This window comes from Lingula anatina, chromosome 1 (genome assembly GCF_051362555.1).
Source record: "Lingula anatina isolate TDL-2025a chromosome 1, LinAna3.0, whole genome shotgun sequence".
Taxonomy (NCBI): Eukaryota; Metazoa; Brachiopoda; class Lingulata; order Lingulida; family Lingulidae; genus Lingula; species Lingula anatina.
The window spans coordinates 12,261,049-12,283,094 of record NC_141767.1 but is presented as its reverse complement, the minus strand read 5'-3'; the positions used below and the strand labels follow the sequence as shown (position 1 = coordinate 12,283,094).

Genomic DNA, 22,046 nt, shown 5'->3' with positions numbered 1-22,046 from the left:
CTTTTTTTGTAAACATTTTCTATCTCGATGTGTAAATTGTAAGTTATTTTGTGAAACACAGTCCAGATGGTGGTATAGTAGTAATATCATGTAGATCACTCTCTTAAGAAATCCGATTATATAAATTCTCCTTAAGAAGAGATTACAGGTGATACCATGATTGATTGCCGTAAAGTTGTCAAATATAAAATATAATACTGAAATCTAGTTAAAACAGTACTGTACCCCCCTCAAAAAAATTGCAATTGAGCAAATTAGCTTCACTGTGAAAGTTGCTGATTTTTCAAGGTCTGTTTTTGTCAGAGGTTGATGGTACATTGTATATTTAATTCTGAAGGTGAAGGCATTAATATAGAACCATTTATAGCTGTTCACAGTTATTAGGTTTTGGCTTAAAAAAAGAAAATATAAGTGCTAAAATTGACGTTTCCATTAAATGAGATGCATCCTATGCAGTTTAATTTCCCAGTACAATGTAAGGTATGAGTAACGGTAAGGTAGGACAATGTAATATTGACCTGGCAACTTGATTGTCATAAAAATCTGCATTTTTATTGACCAGAGATTGTTGACAGAAGAAATCAGAATATTATAGTGGAGGCATTGGGTCATGCAAATACATATGTACACAAACACTGCATGGTTTTTACAATTTGAAATGCCTCGAGTTTAAGTTCACTAAAAGATAATGGACTGATTTTTGTTTCGAAATAAACCAAGTTTTGTCATATTGAAAAGTAAATAAAAACATCACTGAAGTGTATTGTGAAAACATTTAGACTAAATTAGTCTCAAGAAAGAGCATCCAAATTCAAGATCTGATGTAGAAGCTCATGATGGTGAGGAACAAATTCTGAATTGATGAATGAAGTAAAAAAAATTGAAACGTGAAATGAGTTTGCAAACACTGTTATGAATAAATAGACAGTGTCAAGTCAATATATAAAGGATTAAGGGAAAAGTATCAAAAATACAGCAAATCCATCTCTAAGAATATTTCATACCAATAATTAATCTCTTGTGCCTTTCAGCTTAATCACTTTATATACAAAAGGTCTGCCTTGAATACTAGATGACAATGCCACTAACCATACATATATATCAGTTCTGCCTGACAAAAGACATCTATAGCAGAGTCGTGATTTGATGTTACATTAGGTATCAAAAGGGCTAAGTTGCCCAGCTTAATCTTGTACCATAAGTGCAATGTCCAAAGACTGACTTGGTATGTACAATGAATTAAGGTTCAACACTTACTACATACAATAATGTGTTCATTTTGTCAGCCTGTGTGACCCAGGGCTGAACCATGAAAGTATTGGATACGCATGCTTAGACCTACCAAAATTGATATGCTTTGTTTATGCAGTCGTATTGAGTTGCAATCCATATGAATAATAAAGTAGATAAATACAGTGACTTTGTAAGTGTTTTATTTGCTTTTTACACCCAACAGAATGCTTTGCAACTCTCCAGGTCTAAAGAAAAAAAGCATGCAGGTCTAAATTGCTTGTCAGAAGATTCAGCTGATTCAGATTCCTTGGTTGGTGTGGCTAAAACATAACAGCTCTGTGGTGAAATAAAGCTGTTTGAGTAAACATGATAAGGTAATAACGACCATTATTTATGCTTGATATTACATCATATGTTTAACAAACTACATGGGCAAACTATCACTGATCAGAAGTTTCAGTGTCTGTTGCCAACTGCCATGTCCACTGACTGCCTGCTGTACAGTCTCTCTCTCTTCATCATATATATATACCTAATAGGCTATCAGAAGTTTAATATTTTTCTTCTGCAGCAATAACACAGCACTTTTATCACTGTCCAAAGCAGTTAGATTTTAATTAGTTATTTTGAACATGTCTATGACAAAATATGTTCTTGTATCAGGTGGATAGAAAAAAAGAATGCTCTTTGCTCGCGGCTCAAAAAAAAAAAAAAAAAAGAAGCTGAGAGCAAGTATGCATAGAACCAATAAGTCACCTTTTCCAAGAGATTTCGGAAGAAACTGCTGAAACTTTCTTTAATTTGATTTATTTATCATTGAATAAAAGTGCAAGTTCAACAGGTAATACTATGGCATACCAGTAAGCAAAATTTCATTAATTAGAATATATATTAACAAGCAATAGCATTGGAATATCTCGGAACATAAACTTACAGGCCACTTATATGGCAAAGACCTCTTATTTGGCATCAACAAAAATATGATCAGTTTTTATGAGATTCCTGTAAATGCACAGATATCTTGGTTTGGTGGAGCTTTTCCGATCAATCTCACTAACTCCCTGCTTCTTTGAAAAGCCAGGGAAATGTTTTGTCTGGTTTATTGTGTAGTGAGATGATATGAAAAAGGGCCTGTGTAGTCCTTTGATTGAAATCTGCATTTATGATTCTGTTCATTTGTATATACATTTTATCCAATGTGTCTATGGCAGATAAGTATTGAGTGAGTGTTACTTTTTCAATGTCATATTGCAACATGCTGGTTTGGTTATGAACAGGTAATTTATGAATTAATTGCCCATATGTAGACCACAATACATTTTGTACATAGGTCGGGGCTGGGGAATGTAACTCACAGTATAGTATATTGGAAACCCACACAAAATGTTGTTGGTATTTATTTATTTATTTATATTTTCTTTTGGGTAAGATGTAACTGTAATCCTTTCAAATTAAAAAAAATAATTTTTGATTCTGTTAATATTATATCACTTGGTGGACATTTTATTACTGATGCCAGTTAAGTAGGTTATGTTTTCACCTTCATTTGTCTTTCTGTTTGTCAACAGCCAAACTCAAAACGATAAAAATGAATTTTCATGAAATTTTCTGGATATGCCTTAAATAAGCTACTAGTAAATATGAAGTGATCGCCATCTAAATCAAAGAATTTTTAAACTACTTCAAATTCATCATTGCGAGATAGGGCCAATGACCTTCACCTTGTGCAGTGGATATCTCTCTCAACTACCACAATTTATCAGTGCAGGATCCTTGGCGGAGGTCTGTGCTCTCTGAGTGCTTTTCTAGCATGACAAGATTTTACTGTTTCGTGTTTATAATGCATCTAAAATGTTTGTTTGTTTTTTTTTTAACAGAAATGTTTAATATGACCCTGTCACCAGTCAGTTGAACTCTCATTTAGATAGCAGATTGTAATATATCAATCAGTTCTCATTTAGATATAATAGGTCTTAATATATCATTTTTGATTATATTAAAGGTTTGGTTAATTATTGAAATTTCAACTGAGGGTCTCGTATACTTAAGAAAACAGGAAAAGAACTTTATTTTCATCAAGGACTAGATTAAAAAAAAAACAAACAAACAAATGGTGAGTACATATTGCAGATTTGTATTTTTTTTCTCTAACAGTAAAACTGCCCCATTTAAGGGTCTGAGTTTCTCCTTGTGCTTGCTGTCTCCATTCAGCATTATTGCAGATGCACAAACTGCAGATGTGTGCCATAAAGAGGAAAGCCATATTCAGTATAAAAGCAAGAATTTGATTAAAAATTAATAACTCTTTAAAGATATCTTAACCTGACTATTATGCCATGATTGCCTCAAGAGAAAAAGCCCTACTTCTTTCATGATTTTTTTATTATCAAATTGATTTATTGTTCAGTATATTTTAAATGAGAAATGATGATTATAATTTTTTTCTAAAAAGATGAACAGGGATTATAAGCATTTTATATTTTGATATACTAGATACACAATGGAACATTGCTCTAAATTTATTAAAAGGTGCTGTTGGATTTACAATCGATTGGACTGGTAAAATGAGGTGGGCACATAGAAAACATGATAATTTGATAGAAAAATGCTTCTTTAATAAATTATTGTATTATAAAGATGTCTTTAATAAATTCTATAAATGATTATTTTATTTATTGATATATGCCAGAGGGACAGATTCAAGGTGTAACAAAAGTGAGACATCATCAGGTATGATATTTACAAGATTTTTGACAACCGAACATCTTATTATGGATGCCTATTCAACTTGTGCAGATATTCCTGAGTGGCCCATATACCTGTATGTAATATTGTCCTGTATCTCAGGGATCTAGCAGAAATCATAGGTCAGGTAAGGTTGTAAGCACTTTGTGTAGAAGAACCTGTAGCCAATCAAAGCCATAGGTGTGCAGTTGCAATTATGTTTAATTGGTTTGACATTTGATGACAATATCTGTCTATCAAAAGCATCCTCCCATGACACTTGTCCCATAGAAATCAATACTTGTTGCATGAAATTATTAAAAGTGGTAATCATTCTGGCAAAGTCAACTATGTATTGAAAAGTTGCTTTAATTTTAGTAATAAAACATATCAGATTGGAAATATTTTTGAAAGTTTACACTTTGCACTAAATTTTTATGTAGAAATGTAAGAAAAAACACTGAAAACTTTTACTAATGGTCATTAGTTTGATATTTGTACAGTGTAGTTCCTCCATCATAACGTTATGGACTTTGTTGTCGCTGTGTTTTAAAACTACACCTAGTGCACATAAAGCAGAAAAGTCAGGAGTTTGCCACAATATCCTGTAATCACCATAATGTTTTCAATTTAAAGCATTAAACTCATAGTGCTCATATTGATTTTTTCCTTGTCATTTGATTCTCATTGGGTTCAGTGCAATTCGTATCTCAACTTGTCCATTATTGCAACGTGTGGAGGAAAGCGGCACAGTAAAGTGCAGCATTCTGGTCGGAAACACGTTTATTAAGAGCTGTTAAAAAGCACAGCTATTTAAAGCAAAGGAGACATTTTTAGAGATATTTTCACAAGGTAAGTGTAGGATAAGGTAGATTCATATGGCAGACAGGATATCAAGATGGTGGATTATCCTGAAGGATATGGTTGTTAATGTAACTTATTAAATATGATATATCTGCTAACAGCCTTTAATCCATGTATATATTGGTAAAATGCATTCAGGTTAGAATATATATGTACAGTCAGTCAGCTACTCATGTTATAAGCAGGCTAACCATACACTGTTATTACTTGTACTTGCTTTTACCAGACATGCTGAAACTGTCGGTCCGATTGGTCATGACCAGGAAAATTTGTCTGGACCAGTAAAAAATTTGACTTGGTCGGTCCACAGGACCAACAAGAGTTTTAAGAATTTACAGTCATCATTCGACATACTTCACTAATAAAATTATATAAAACCCAAAGCATTTCCCCCTATTTCAAACATGTCACATTCACAAAAAAAGTAAGCTACCTTATCGTACTGGTAGTATCTGTCTGATTTTCGGTCCGACAAAAATCCATTTGGTCCGACAAATTTTTTAATACTGCTGGTCCAAATGTCCGGCCATTCTGAAAAGTTTTCAGCATGTCTGTTTCACTTTGTGTGATAATAATAATTGAAAACAAACGTTTTAAAAAGGACATACACTGTGTCTGGACAAATAATCATCCTTATGCAATTTCCTGGAATTTTTATTCATAAACATTAAAAGGAAAACCATGTTACTTATCATTCTCAAGGTTATTGGAATGATTCATAGGACTTAAATGTTGTCTGATTAAAAACCAGCCTAATAAGACCATTTTCTAGCAGATATGGTATTTCTTGAATGTGAACATTTCATTTTCATAAATGGACTTTTTTGTTCCGAGTTCGAAGTTCCTGTGGATCTGAAGCCCTAATGATAGTTACATTTGCTAAATGTCTACAATGATAGCAGAATATTATGTAAGATACATGGTGATTATGCTTTCAAGCATTAATGTGTATTGCATCAAAATTGACAAAAAAAACTTTTTTGTGTGCTTTTTCTTGTTAAATTGTTCATTGTCAACATTTTTAGACTGGAAAAGGTCACTGCTTCTCTCAGGTTTTTCATTTATATGCTTGTGTATTTGACAGCTTTGCTGCCTTGTCATTATTATGTACAGACACAGATGTGTCTGTACATATAGCCATCATCTGCGTCTGTCGTCGCCATGCACTTTTACCGATAACACGATAAGTGGAAAACCATTTTACCTTTTGACTTGAAACTTGCAGAACTGATGAATATTCATAATACGCAGGTCAAGTTCGAAAATCAGCATGATCGGGTCACTTTTAGGGAATTTATGCTGTTTTTTCACTTTTTTCAGCATATATGCAGCACCGATAACACGATAAGTGGAAAACCATTTTACCTTTTGACTTGAAACTTACAGAACTGATGAATATTCATAATACGCAGGTCAACTTCGAAAATCAGCATGATCGGGTCACTTTTAGGGAATTTATGCTGTTTTTTCACTTTTTTCAGCATATACAGTATGCAGCACCGATAACACGATAAGTGGAAAACCATTTTAGGTTTTGACTTGAAACTTACAGAACTGATGAATATTCATAATACGCAGGTCGAGTTCCAAAATCAGCATGATTGGGTCACTTTTAGGGAATTTATGCTGTTTTTTCACTTTTTTCAGCATATATGCAGCACCGATAACACGATAAGTAGAAAACCATTTTACCTTTTGACTTGAAACTTACAGAACTGATGAATATTCATAATACCCAGGTCAAGTTCGAAAATCAGCATGATTGGGCCATTTTTAGGGAATTTATGCTGTTTTTTCACTATTTTCTATATAAATGCAACACTGATAACACAATATAAGAAAATCGGATTGGCCAATTGTAATTATACTCACAGGAGTGGTCGTTCTTACTAAAACGCAGGATGAGTTCGAAAATCAGCATAATCGGGCCATTATTTTAGAAGTTATACTGTTTTTTCACATGTCTTCAGATTCAATTATTAGGCATGTTAACAGTCTCATTATTTAACTAATAAGATGCCTAAAAGTGTTTGTTTGATATTTCCTGCATCTTTACAACATTGTTAGTTGATTATGTAAAAAACATGGTAAACTTGTTATCATGTATTGTGTAATAAAGTGTCAAAAATGGAAGTAAACTCATATCATTGCAGTTTGTCAGATTCAATCATCCGCTATGTTCAGAATCTATTTATTATTAAAAATCGATGGTCATTATGCTGTTAAGCATTATGTAATGTTGCATCAAAATAGAAGAAAACACAATTTTTGGTGCTGCTGCCTTGATGACCATTATGGGAAAACCGTGTTACTTATGACTGTCAAACTTTCAAAAAAGAAACACAGGACTAAAATGCAGCCTGAGTTAGAAAAGCAGTCTAATTGGCTTCTTTTTCTGGAAGTTATACATTTTAGTGTAATATTCATTATCTTTTTGGCATATTCATTGTGGGACTCGGAGCTCCCATGGACATGAAGCCAAATGGTAATCATATTTTCTACATGTCCATCCTATTTATAGTCAATAAACAAAAATTGGTGATAATTATTATCTAATTTATTATGTAATGTTACATCAATATTGACAACAATCTTTTTGCACTGCTACTGCAAATATTATGAAAAGAAAACTGTGCCACTTATTATAATTTTAAACTTTAAAGTACGATTTTTAGGATTGGCCTTCAGCTCATGAGAAAACCAGCTCTATCGGATTACCATGTTTATTGTATTTATGCATTTTTTGCACTTTCTAAGTATAAACTTGAACTCTGATGGGCCTGGAGCCTTATGCTTTTACTTTCGTCTGTGTTACCTGTTGTGCATAAGTTGATGTTGACTGTGCAGTTAAACATAATGTATTATTGCATTAGGATTGGTAGTCTCCTATTTTGGGCATTATGGTTTTGTGCTTTTCTTAAGGTGTGACTTATGGGCCTGAAGACCTTTGAGTGGGTCAGTCTGTAAATTACCCTTGGGTATCACTAGATTAATTTCAGAGTTATAAAGTCATTTGCTTTAATAGGCCATGAAATGAGATTACGTAAAGCACACATGTTGATATTTCCCTGTAAACTCCCAAAGGTAAAGCTCTCTGCTAGATTAATAATATCAATATATATATATATCAAACTGGAAGATTAAAAGTTTGAATAGCATCTTCATTGGAATTATATTTACCTCAAGCTCTGCCAAGGAGGATATATTTTCATCCCTGTTTGTCTGTCATCCACATAACACAAAAAAGTTATGGACCGATTTTGCAGAAATTTTCAGGAACTGTCGGAAGTGGGCCAAAGAGGACAATGATTAATTTTTGGTGGTGGTCCGGATCAATAATCAATCAATTATCAATAATAATCAACAATTGCTGCCTTGGCAGAGGTCTGCACTCTCAAAGTGCTTTTCTAGTTTTGTTGTTTTCCTTTATAATTTTTTCTCAAACACTTGCATTTGTGACTTTTAACTCTCATCTGCCTGGGGCTCTGCACATTTTCTGTATTTCTACATAAGCAGTTGTATTGTTTTTTATGTCTTTAAACATTATGTAATATTATTTTATGCACTATCATCATTTTTCAAATATTGAGACTTTCATAATGTGAATTTGAACTCTCATGGTCCTGAAACTGTAATCTTATTGAAGGGGTGGATTGAGACCATCTTCTGGGTCTTCTGGAAGACAGTCAGGTTATTAAGTTTATATTGACTGGTATCTATTTTTTTCTGTTGGAAGACCATCAAAATGGAGGATGGATCAACATAGATACTTTGTAATACTGTCAGAAAATATCTCTGGGTCTGCTCCTGTTATTGACCATGTTACCTGTTGTGCAAGATTAAAATTCAGTGTTGACTGACAGTGCTATTATAAGCATTATTTATTATTGCATCAAAATTGACAAAATGACCTTTTTTGCATCTTTATTTTCTGTTTTTTGTCTGTACATTTGACAGCTTTGCTGCCTTGTTTTTTTTTACAAGCACCAAATACTCACTTATCATACTTACTTCACCAAAGTTATTGACGGCTGTCTTTGAATTGGATTAGCTGAAAATATAAATTTCCTTCTTAAGTTGGGCAAGTCTGCATCCAAAATGAAGAACAGCATGTCACTTTCATAGGGTACTGCTTGAGTATGTCTGTATGCCTGCACGCACCAGTACACACATGCATACACACACATGCGTGACATCCTTTCAACTGCCTACATAATTTTTACGTAACTACCTACACTAAGTGTAAAAGTATATCAATGTGTCAGAATTGTTTTCATGTGTGGATAAATATAGTTCTAAGTCTAACCCATGTTGCAGTATTCATGTATGTTAACTGTTTTTTGTTCAACGTGGGCAGCTGGCTGATAGCTAATAAATTTTTCAAAAAATTCTTGTTGTACGCATATTTGCTCAGAAAAAAATGTGAATATTTAGTGGATAAAATTCTCTGCGACCCTGGTAGAGGGTTACTTGGACCTACCACGTATGGTATGTAGGTATCAAAGTATAGATGTATTTTGATTTATCATGTAGAATCAATAGATTCGGTGATGAGGCCTATATGTAAGAATTTCCAGGATGTATCAAGAACCCATTTCTAATATTAATTTGTCTCAAAATGTACTAAAGTGCTTTTGGATAAAACATTAGAAGTATGATTTGATATTGAGGAACTGGTATTTGATCAACTAAATCCCAAAATATATCAGCAGAAAATTGTTATCGCTATGGATTAGTCCTGGCATTGTGATCCATTTCAGGAACCATTTGTCACATTTAATGTCATATCTTGACACATTTAAGTAGACTAGTGCCTGCTACATGGGTGTATTTTAGGTGCACTTGATCAAACTTGTACTGCATTGCATTTATCAAAGGAAAAGCTCTCAGTCTACCAAAATAAATTAAATTTTGATGTACTGAGTACTCCTAAAATATGAGTCGAAAGTCGTATAAGAGACCAGTGGGAGATAATAATGATTAATAAGATTGAGCTGCTTCTAAGTTAAGACTGGTTTTCATTTCAGAAGCTGATGGTTTAGTTTCCAGAATACACAGTGCAGCAGTAAGGCACCAGTGGTTGTGATAGATGACTGTGACAAATAGAACTGCACTGCAAATGGGTATTGACATCTGATGCTGGCTTCAAGTACAAAAGGCTGAACTAAACCGGTGGGGCTCATATTTGTTGTTAACTAGGAGACAGGTAGGAAGCATTTGGTAGGTAGTACATTTTCTGATCTTGGTGAAATTGTTTACTACTAGTAGGTTGTGGGTTTTATTTAATGGTCAGAGAAAGAAAGAGAAAATTGGGTGGAGGGATAGCAGCAGTGGGTATATAAGGAAGTGAATAACATTTCGTGACATTGTAAACATGAACTATAAGAAAAGATAAGAAAGAAATACACAGTGCTTGTTCCATATTTAATCCAATGAATAAATAGATTAAGCTAAAGTAAGTATATCTATGGATGGGCATATTTTGTGGTAGATTTTGTTGCACATGACAATATAATAGATAAGATAAGACGGACTGCATTCAGAAACTTGACTGGTTGAAAAGAAAAAAAAAATAGTATTATGAAAAGGTTCTTTGCGGTATTGAAAAAAGACAATATCATACAATACATGTGTAATTAATATTCATGTCACCTTCATCCCAGTTCTCATGATAATTGGATAATGTTCTCAAATAGACAAGAGAGGTTAAATCCTTCAAATGTATGATTTTGTTCATGCAATACTGTCTCAAAGGAGTTCACAAATGTTGCATTTAAATGTATCCCAATACACCCCAAAGTATCTGTATGGTCAATATATGTATGTGAATATGCACAATAACACAATGCACAGAACAGAATAGAAAAGCAGTAGCCTGTGAGTATAGAGGTAATATTTTAGAGAAAGTAGTTACCATTAATCCTTCAGCCAGAGGCATATTAAATTAATGGCCTGGCCAGGGGGATTTTATAAAATACGTATGATATGTGATAAATGGTAACAGATAATTTTCAACATTTGATAAAATAATGTCTTTGATCCCTCATATTATTTTAGGTAACCAGTATCTTCTCATAGTTGACCAGCAGATAGAAGGCAAGTGGTCAGTTCCTTTGGCCATCATCACCATTGAGTTGTCTAAGCCTGCAAAAATGGGAGAATTTACCAGTGGAGGTGGGATTGACCATTGGGTAGTTCCCAATGACCGTCAGTTAGCTCTAAGAGCCAGGTAAACTTGATAAAAAAATGTTGACATAATGTTAACTAAATATCAGGCAGGAGGCACACTTTAGATCACCCTGAGCTTCAGAGATAACTTGAAACAAACCTCTACACTATAGCAACCCTTGTCATTTCAAGTAACCTCTGACCAGATTCGTTAGGCCTGGCTGCCCGCCACTCAAATTTAAAGCCTTGGACTTATAGCAATATATTTGTTTTTCTTAAAACTAAGTTGTTAAATTTTCTGTTACTAATTGGGCCAAAATGGTTTTTGATAAATTTTAGGAAAGGAATTGGTTATCAGATAAAGCTAAAACGATATTGTTAGTAAAGCAGTTAGGTATTCCTTAGCCAGTGGCCAAATGAGATTGTAAACAGCAACAAATAATAAATTGTAATCTGTAGAATATTTACTCTATTTGCAACAGTGCTGTGCTTGGTTTGCCCTCAGATGACAATGAATAAGTTGATTATAAATACCAACAGTTAAAAAAATAATTAAATGAATATTGGTTCTTGCCTTTTGCTTCCTGAAACTTTATATCTTAGAACACTATCATAGTAGTTTCCTGTGGAACAGACTGAAAGTAATATAATCATTTGGTGAGCACATTTTCCGTTTGATAACAGTTTTAGTTGAAAATTGAAGGAGATTGTTTTTTAACCTCCTGGGTTTACTGAAACAATATGTTAGGTAACTCATCTTATTTGTAAAAAAATTCATCAAAGTAATGAGTTTTTCGCATCAATATATCCATTTATCTACCTTTTAAAGCCATCCCAAGTGAATAAATTCTCTTCAAATTGCAGTGCTCATTTCCTTCCTGTAATGTAGGATATTAACATTCATCTGCTTTCCAAACCGGTTTGTTTAGTTGATGAAGCACATTACATCACCTTTCCACCTGGCTTTAGAATTTGTAAGCAAGATCAAGATAAGTGCAGACTCAATACGTCAGCACATATATAGTGATTATCTGTATCTGTTGTTATTGCTTTTGGATAATGCATTTTGTTATGGTCACTTTGACTCTTATCATATAATGGGAAAGTTAGTTAGTGTACCTTGTATTACCCAAGCCTCTTAATAGTGTTCAAAAACAGGATATAAACACCAGGCTGTTGTATATTAAGCACCTTACTAACTCATTGAAACCATGGTAACTATGAATATGGTGCAATTTTAATGATTTCTCCCAAATAAGTTGTATTTTAGGTAAATTTGACAAAAACCACTCTGTAGATGATTTGTCATTTTTACTTGGACAACAACAAAAACAAAGTAAAAGGTTAACGTAAAATCTGTTTGTATGTATGGTTGGTTGATGACAAAATATGTCTGAAAAAAAAAGCACTGTCATTCACACAGGACATTATAATTTTGTTTCCAGAAGATAGATAACAAAAATTCCATAACACATACTATTTTCTTTATAAATACAAAGCATATTATGATATTGCAGGTTGGGCACAGGCTGGTCTGTCCATACCCACAAGCTTCAGACCTTCCACAAGAACCAGCAACTCAGTGTAGAGGAACAGGAACAAATTCTGAATGTCATACGCAGAGCAGAGAGGCTGGAGCTCATGGAACAGGAAAGGATTGGGTGCGTACTGAATTTGTATTAGAAATAAAGGTACAATTACAGGTTTATATTATGTTTCTATATATGTAGGTAGTTTTGCAATCCAGTTTTTCCCTACCCACTCAAAAAGAGAAGTGCTGGTAGTGCATATAGAGATAGACTGTGGCCTAGTTTTACTTTCCAAATGGACGTGGGCTTCCCAAGTACAACTTCTTTTTTAACTTTTCATCAGCTTGTACCTTTCAAATACTTGATATTTGTTAAACTTACTGTGGTTTAGAAAGTGCAGCAGCATTTACAGAGGAAAAATGCAGAACTGGCTTAAACAGCCATAAGTCATTATAGGACCACTGCTGGTGACATACACATGCGTTGCTGCACAGTTGTCAGGGAGTACAGGAAGCCAGGAACACCAAATGTTTGGACAACATGATGTGGGGTTTCTCTTTACTGACAATTTGATATTTTCCTACAATGCAGCTGATATTTAGACTAAGGAATGATTGATCCAATGATCCACTATCACATAAAATGTAATACAGTGTTCACACACCTGTAGACTGCATGGATGGTAGGTGGGCCCACAATTCTGGAAGATAAGTCTACATGTTTTAGGACAATGATATAAGAATTTCAGGACAAAAAAGTGCCTATGTTTTTCATCAAGTTTTATGAAAGAATGTATTGCAAGAATATCTAAAAAAAGTAATTAAAGGATGTCTTGGTCCAAGTATATAACCAATTCTTTTTTATGTCATGATTACTTCTTTCAGGGTATTGTAAGCCTGTATTATCATCCAGAAATAAGGTTTTCCTGCATATAATTTTTTAATAATGCATCTTTCCTTGCATTAATTTAAAACAAAAATCCCCAGAAAAATATAAAATATCAGTGTTTTTATTTCTTGTTATAATCTATTAGCATGAGCAACTCAAATCTTTGGTCATCAGTTTAACATCTTTCTATTTTGAGGCAAGATAGCAATCGGTATGAGGCACATGTTCATTCCTGAACAAGATTTTATCATGAAAACTGGCATAGTTGACCACAAATCAATGGGCTACAATCCTGTACTGTCATTTTTGTTAAAGTCATAATAACTCTTCGTTTTGGCCAAAAATACGATTTTCCTGGAAAAAACGGCAATTTTCCCGTACTTACCAATGGTCAACCACCCCATTCCTGCATTCAAAGTTAATCCAGGGTTTTTTTCCTAAACGTACGGTTTTTTGTTAAAATCACTGAAGAGATTTTTACTGACGTAGCCCTCTCATATCGAGCGATAGTTTCTGGTGACCTACTTAAAACCGCGGGAAAAGCAGACAACAACAACACTATATAACAATATTATAAGATTCATAAGATATGTTCGACTTTTTGCTCAAAATGCATTTATATCTACAATGTGTGCAATTCTGGGCTTTTCGTTATCCGACGCACTGTACAAAAACTCACAACTTACGTCTGAGGGTTTCCCGCCATGTTATTTTGGTCTCGAATGGACGCGAGAATCCACGTGACACCTAAACATCATTGGCAACGGATGCACTTGTCGACCGCGAAAAAAGGCATCGAAAGCCCAAGTGACAAGCACAGATTTTAGTTTTACTACAATAACAGTCGTTTTAGTGGGAAAATGCAATAGAATATATTTCCAGGCGTTGTTTACAATGTATTTCTTGCAGAATTTTGAATCTCAAAGGAAGAGTTATTATTGCTTTAAATTTTTTTGTTATGGAGTTATGAACCCCTAACTACAGATTTTCATATAACAAAGGTATTATTTTGCTTTATTAACAATAAAGTATCCTTAAGGGCATGACAACTCTTCATTTTGGTGGGAAGAGTGCCATAAAATCAATTTTCCTGGGATAAACAACAATCTTCCCATACTTTCTAATGGTTAATGAATCCATTCCAACATTCAAAGATAGGCTGTTTTTTTAAAGTGTGGTTTTTATAATAATCACTTAAGAGATTATTACGTAGGATAGCCATCTATGAAGGTCTACCTCGTCCGATGACAAACACAGATTACAAAATAATTGCACTAACTGCAGCTGTTTTAATGGTAAAATGGAATTTATTATATTTCTATGTGTTGTTTTCAAAGTATTTACTCTGGAATATTGAATCTTATATTGTTATCCCTTTAAGATCGCTCTTCATATCTGTTAAGCAATGATATTCTCCACTTTGTAATTATTGGACTATCATTTTCATGGATAATGTCACGCAATTTATCTAAAGATAACCTTTACCGTCTTTCTTTTAAATATGAGAGCAGGAGCAAGTTGTGTGTGTTATAACCTTTACTGTATGCACATTTATTAACTGTAGTGATATGTTGTAGAATGTAAAACATGAACAAGCAGTGATTGTGGTGAGGAGACAGAAAAAAAAGAATAAAATGGGTTTAAATTACTTTAGCCAGCTTGTCTTAAATGGGTGGGTGGGACAAAAGAGGGAAACTATTTGCTAACCTATGGTGATCAAGTAGAAATCATTCAAGGAGGTATTTCATGATGTGAAATGAGGCTAGAAAATGTGTGAGAATCTGTGTGAGGTGGGGCAAACCTTTTGGCATCAAGAGTGACTGTTGCCATAGAAATCAATACAAAAAGTGGCATGCAAAACGTGGTTAATTTGCACTATTGTTCAGTTGGCTGTTATTCAACAGAATATAAGAGAAAATGAAAAAAATGTGATTATTATTATTATTTTTTTTTTTTGCATTTATTCATTGCCCTACTGCACTCCCTAGTTTTCCATGTTTACTGACCCCACTCTCTTCCAAATCCTGCAAAATCCTGCTTGATTTTGTATAAAGCTGTGAGACTTAGGGCTGTCTCCTATGATACCCACAACATGACCTCCAGATATACACATAGCACAGACTTAGCTCAGCCATCTCAACTTAACTAGAAATTGGCTTTAATTATGTCTTCATACTCTATTTTCTACCTTCATTACTTTTTTGTTTTGATTATTTCCATTCCAAGGGCATCTTTAATTTAGATGAGCCTCCATGAAAATAGTGTGTCAGATATTATTTGTTAAGAAATTGGAATAAAGAGAGATTTTGAGGAGGAAGCATAAGATTATGTAGCTTGCGTGAAACCCAGCTTTTGTATCACTGCTGTTATAAACTCCAATAATCAACTTGATTGATGACTTCACTTTTCCCATTATCATGGCTAACCATCAGTTCTGCCTGACATTTTTTGGCCAGAAATCAATCTTCAAATGTCATCATCAGTAAAAAACACCTTATGTTCTTTAATCCAAGTAGTTGGTGAATTAACTTTTTACTGTCTCTAGAGAATATTGTATAAGAAAAGGATGATATTAAAAAAAAAAAGTTTTTGAAATCTGCTCCAATCTTTCAAACCAATGCTTTTCTTGCATTGTTAAAGAGTGTTTGGGCCTGGTAAAACTTCAGCACAAAATGTAGCAAACTAGTGAAGGCAAGCAAAATCCCCTGTAGCATGATTAATGTTAGTAATGGTACAGCTATACCCTCTACCAGGGTGGCAGTTATTATTGTGGACATATTTGCTGAGGCGACCCTGTTACGTTTGGCCAGGAGGAAACAATTAACTCTGCCCACGCGCTTTGTACTCGCTCTGCAGGAGCTCAGTGAGAGTTGGGCTTCATGTCAATGTAATTAACGCTTGTTACGCAACCTGCCTTGTCTTGTCTGTCTGCTAAAAGGCTGTTTTATTGTCACAGATGAGCAATTAACTATCTTAAATGCTATTGTACTAAATTTTCTGTAAGCTTTAACTTTAATTTCCTAGCCACCAAAAAGCTCATGGAAATGGCTTGAAAATCAATTCATTATGAATTGTGTGCAAACCATTTACTACTTAACTGCCACTGACTCCCTTCACTTTCCCTGCACCATGAGAAAGGTTGCATTATGTACGTTGGGTATGTAATTTTGTAAAGAAAAATGTATTTGCACATGAGGATATACAGTGAATTTTCCTGTTGAGTTTGGTTTCTGGATTTCTGATTTGTCTTGTATAGCTTCAGGTGCCAGTATCTCTTGGTCAACACCTGCCAAGGTCAAAAGTAAACAGGCTTCATCAAAACAAGTCTGTAATCTTGAGGATCCTAACCATATTTAGAGCGCATTCTCAACGAATTAAGCCAGGCTTTACAAAGCTGGTGACCTAAAAATGGCGGACGTACATGAAAGAAAAACCGCCTAATCTTTTAATAGTCTCTCCGCCTCTCACACGCCTCCCCACACGTCGTCCCTGCGGGGTACAGTAATTAAATCTCGGCTCCGAACATTAATATTTCCGTGAATATCTCTGGTGATATTATCTCCGTAGAAAGTCGATTCATTGCTGCTCTACGGGCCAAATTATTCCTTTTTCGTCTCTGTTTTCAAAGATAATAGAACAGAAGAGCTTTTTTCCTTCGATTACCTTCAGCCGCCATGCTTTCTTCACCACGAGTTTAACTGATGAGCATGCGCACTTAATATTTCTCAGGTAGCTTCCGCATGGCGAACGGAGCCGAGATTTAATTACTGTACCCCGCAGGGACGACGTGTGGGGAGGCAGAGAGACTATTAAAAGATTAGGCGGTTTTTCTTTCATGTACGTCTGCCATTTTTAGGTCACCGGCTTTGTAAAGCCTGGCTTAATTCGTTGAGAATGCGCTCTTAGAGGCCTGTGAAGAATCTGTTCAGTGTACAGTTTGTCCAGAAGTGCTGTTGTGGATGGTTCTCACAGAATAATACAGTCAATTGATATTGATTACATTTCACTCATCATGCAATCTATTGATTTCCACCAGTGGATGAGGGGCTACAATTAATGGGGCATGATAGCCCTAGAATTAACATGTCTTAACAGAGTTGTACACATTAGTGTAGAGATGGATGGATGGATTGGGTCTGCAATGGTTCAGGGATGTCCTGTTCCATTTGTGAGTTCGAAAGCCGATTTGTTCATCATAAAAGATTTGGAATTTCAGTCTTTTCACCCTTTCTTGCATTTCCCACTTGAAAAGTCATCCACATTTGCTGCAGTAGATAGTTTGTACAATCTCTTTCCACACACTAGTTTTGTAGGCTTTTATTTTCATTATGACGAGCATTTTATTATGGTCAGCACATATTATGGTCAGCATCAGGTCCATCTCAGTTGTCATCAACTTGGATCAGTGCAGTTGTTAGAGCAGCAATGAGCATTGGAATTTACATAAAAATAATTTCACATTCAAATAATATTACTTGTTTGTTTGTTCCTTACCTTGTAATTCACAAATTGCATTTTTCAGAAACTGCGTTTTACTTAACTACGTACTAGCTAGAGAAAATAGCTGTTAGTACTAGAGTAACAACGAGGTTTGCTAAGTAGTTTGCACCTCATGTAAGCAAATGCTCTCAAGTATCTTTTAAGGTTCAAATGCATTGCCCACTTTTTTAGATTATGTAACCACCTTATAACCACTATATGGTTCCTCTAAAAGTGACTCTGTCTGGTATTATCCTATTAATGTACTTATCCCATCCTCTCTACCATACGGAGACTTATGACACCATTTTTGTGCAAAAATTCTTGCTGTACTTTTGTGATGAAATGTAAAAGAAAACCAGTTATCCCAACTGGTGAGCATTTTCTTTGTTTTATTATTAAATCAACTTCCAAATTTTCTGAGGACTAAATGCTTGTTATGTAATCTGAGAAATGTGAACAGCTAATGAATAGCTAAAGAAATCTTAGTGAAAATGTTACCCTCATGCTGGTAGAAAGTACTTTACTCAGCTGGTGGTACATATCCAGGATGCTGCGCTTCTCGGATCTATATAGTTGGTTATAAAGTTCAGGGTTGAACATGTGAGAGTTATTTGATATGATATACAGTGACACAAACAGCTACAGTCTACTTGATTAATGTGAACTTGATATACCATGCACTCCACATTACTTATAATCATGGATGTTCCAAAATAGTCTCAGAATGATGCTAACCACCTGAGCACACCAAGAGATTACTGCCTCTGGAAATGCATTGAGTATAATGGCTAGAAGAACTCATTCTGGTGTAATTTCATATTTTAACATTGAGCTTAATAATTTCAGTCAAATAATTACATTGCATTTATTACTTAATTAGTTTATTTGGTTAGAATAAATCAATGAATAACTGTATGTTTGAAAGTCTAATGATTTACATTAGCAAAATTCTTCTAATTTTTTTTTTCATTTTTTGGGTAATGATTTTTTTATCCACAGATGAAAACCAACTTGCAATTGCAAACACAATATCTATATTATCTACATAAGCAAATTTATAACTGTGATCCCTTTTGAAGATTAACCCATTTTTTCTGAGACAGGCTGTCAATTTTTGGGTTGTGAAATCTCCCAAGGCTCCAAATGTTAATGCATTTTTCCTGTAATATTTGTGAAGTGGATTTTCAACTTTTATAGATCTGTGACATTTTCAATGTGGATGACACCACCAGTGTTTTTACTCAACTTTTTAGTCTCAATAAAGTATTTATTTCCCCTTTTTAACTTCCACAAAAATGGATTTTCTATGTCTTATTTATATGAAATTGTTATGAAACTAATTAAATGTGACAATGTCATCAAGGGAGGGAGACTGGGAATTGAGCTCTGAAACTGGAAAAATTTACTGGAATAGGTACATATCAAGAGAACTTTTGTGCTTGTTTATGGGGGAATTAATTCAGGGTTTCTTTGCCTGTTTATTGGTAATTGAAGATTTTTCAAGAAATTTCCTGTTGGCATGTCCAGCCTGACTTTTATATGCTTTTTTGTTTTATGCCTGGGTCAGGTACTGTAGTTAAATTAAATTTGGCTGTCAATTGTTACTTTTTATTTGATGTTGAAAACATTATTGCATGAACACTTTTCCAAAAATGAGATTTGTGCATGAAAACATTTTACTGTAGTGCGTATTCATCATGCAAAGTTAAATCCCTTTAGGGTTTTGGTTCTCATAAGGTGAGCACTGAAACTCGTGATTTAAAAAAGCTTTTCAGTTTTTGTTAGGTTATAATATCAGCATTTTTTTTTCAAGAAGAGAAAGATAGCGTCAGTGCTGTATATAGGCAAGCAGATCTGTTCATGATATTACACCCTAGAAAATGACAAAAAATGAAATTATTCTCTAGAAAGTGATAGAAATAATCTAGTGTTTGTATGGTATAAAGGTTTCTCATTTTCCCCAATGGCTAGGAGAGCATCAGAGCTGGGATAATCCCTTGAGCAGTATACAGGCAAGCATTATCTGATCCTGAAACCAAAGAAAAATCAATATTTTTCCAGTTAAAAGTCTTAGTAATCTTATAAGACTTAGGAACTTGTGTAACATAGTTGTCTTCAGGTGATTAGGTTATCAGCTTCTTATCGAAAGCTCTGTTCAATGGTGTGAAACTTGTAATGGTTTCCGGATTTTTCTTACAGCAAGTTAAGCAGGGGATTACTCTTATTATTGATCTACTGACCATACATTGGAACCAACTCCCAGTCGTGGACAGGGTTAATGATGCTGTTAAGGCAAAGATGTCACATTTTATGCTAAAGCTCCTCAATACAGTTGTTTATAGACATGGCACTTTGAGAATGTAATTTGCACCTGGTTTCTATTGCCACAGGCTGTTAATTAATTGAATAAATTATTTATTTATTTATTTATTTATTTATTTATTTTATAAAAGTTCTGTGTGTGTGTGTGTGTGTGTGTGTGTGTGTGTGTGTGTGTGTGTGTGTATCCAGTGATGTTTTAACTTTCCATTCTGCCCTGTTCGTATTTACACAGTTTAAAAAAATCAGTTCTTTGTGCGCCTGACAAGTTCCCTGTGCAAAAATGTTTCTAAACTCAAATACTTTTAGGTGACAAGGCATGCTGTCTGTACATAGCCCTAGTGCTGCCATCATTTATGTTTCCACACTGCAGCCCAGGATAAAATATTTGCTGCTGTTGCATGATAGAAAATGAAGCATGTGATTTATTTGTATTCATGATAAATATTAGCTTTCTGTTAAAGGGTTATTGTCATTGCAATAAATGAAACACTTTTTGTCCCAATTATTATGCCACTTTTTTATTTTATCTTTGAATCCAGAAGAAATGAATTAAAGCTAAATACGCCATTCTAATTTCATCAAAGACTCAAAATGAGAAGAAATTGAAATTGCTGGATGCTATCTACATGTATGCCTAGGGAATTAGAGTGGCACTAAGTGCCAGCATATATTGGCTATATATTATTTTGGACCATTGGCTATGCCTATGTGATGGCTGCCAGAAGCTGGTTACTGTATACTATAGCACCAGCTCCAAGATATGTTGTTATTATCCATGGGCAAGTCATGTCAACATGTACTTATTTATCTTATATTGAACATGAGGTTTACATGCCTCCTTACTAACCACAGGCAATAGTTTTGTTTTTTTTTATACCCATTCTGAATATGAAATATTTCTCATTTAATTTGTCAGTGCTCCATCAGGTTATTGTTTTATGTGCAACAAATAGAGACAGTGTGGAGATCAGAAGTAACATGCCTTGATAAATCACTTTACAGATAATTCACCTGTCAGTGGTCATTACTTTATTTAAGTAACATATAAACCATAGAGATTTTGATAAAGATCGGTATGTTTTTTCATAGAAAGAAAGGTTACATGTAAGACATATTAAGATATGGAAATTATGAGGTAGAAAAAAATTGTATTGAGATGTGAGGTTACATTCCCATCCATCACACTATTTTTATTTATTTATTTATTTATTTATTTATTTATTTATTTATTTATTTATTATTCGGGGGAGGGGGGGATCAATTTTGCATTGTTTTTCTACTTACTGGAATATTATGTACATTTATATTTTTTCAGGAGGCTGGTGGAGAGATTAGAAAACATGAAGAAAAATGCTATTGGCAGCGGAGATTCCCAGTGTGTACTATGTGGTGATACCTTTGGCATGCTTGGTGCTTCACCAACTTATTGTGAAGACTGTGGAAAGGTAAAAAAAAATAATTGCTCTCTCCCCCAGCACAATGGAAATCATCTTGCTGGCTGTTGGCACTATGTGGTGTCATATGAGACTAGAAAATGAGAATTTGCATGAGGTGAGCTATTACAAATCTGATTTAACTGTGCACTGGGAATATCATCGTTGAAAGCAATACCAAAGTATCATGCAAATCAAATGGTGAATATGCACTAATGTGTAAAAGACTGTAATTCTATAGAACTTCAGAGAAAACCAGAAAAAATGTCTGCAAATGATTTCATTCAACTTTAATTTGTTGTCACACTGCACTTGCTTTTCTGCCATTATTTTTGACACCATTCTTCTTCTTCTTCTTCCTGCAATGCCTTGCTTATTTTTACTGTAAATCCCCATATTTTTG

General features: G+C 34.2%; 1 protein-coding gene across 4 annotated transcripts in view; it reads left to right on the top strand.

The window, feature by feature from the left end:
• LOC106171243 (rabphilin-3A) overlaps positions 1-22,046 on the top strand; it is a 42,655-nt gene that overhangs the window by 1,202 nt on the left and 19,407 nt on the right. For 2 of the 4 annotated variants that reach the window (XM_087001330.1, XM_013551507.2), the window contains exons 2-5: positions 9,849-10,041; positions 10,879-11,050; positions 12,507-12,650; positions 21,526-21,655. In XM_087001330.1, the coding sequence (XP_086857456.1) occupies positions 10,974-11,050; positions 12,507-12,650; positions 21,526-21,655 (351 nt within the window). In that variant the 5' untranslated portion in view covers positions 9,849-10,041; positions 10,879-10,973. Of the gene's footprint in view, positions 1-4,650; positions 4,810-9,848; positions 10,042-10,878; positions 11,051-12,506; positions 12,651-21,525; positions 21,656-22,046 lie in introns of those variants that run through there. The other 2 variants (XM_087001324.1, XM_087001325.1) reach the window with 2 other exon arrangements.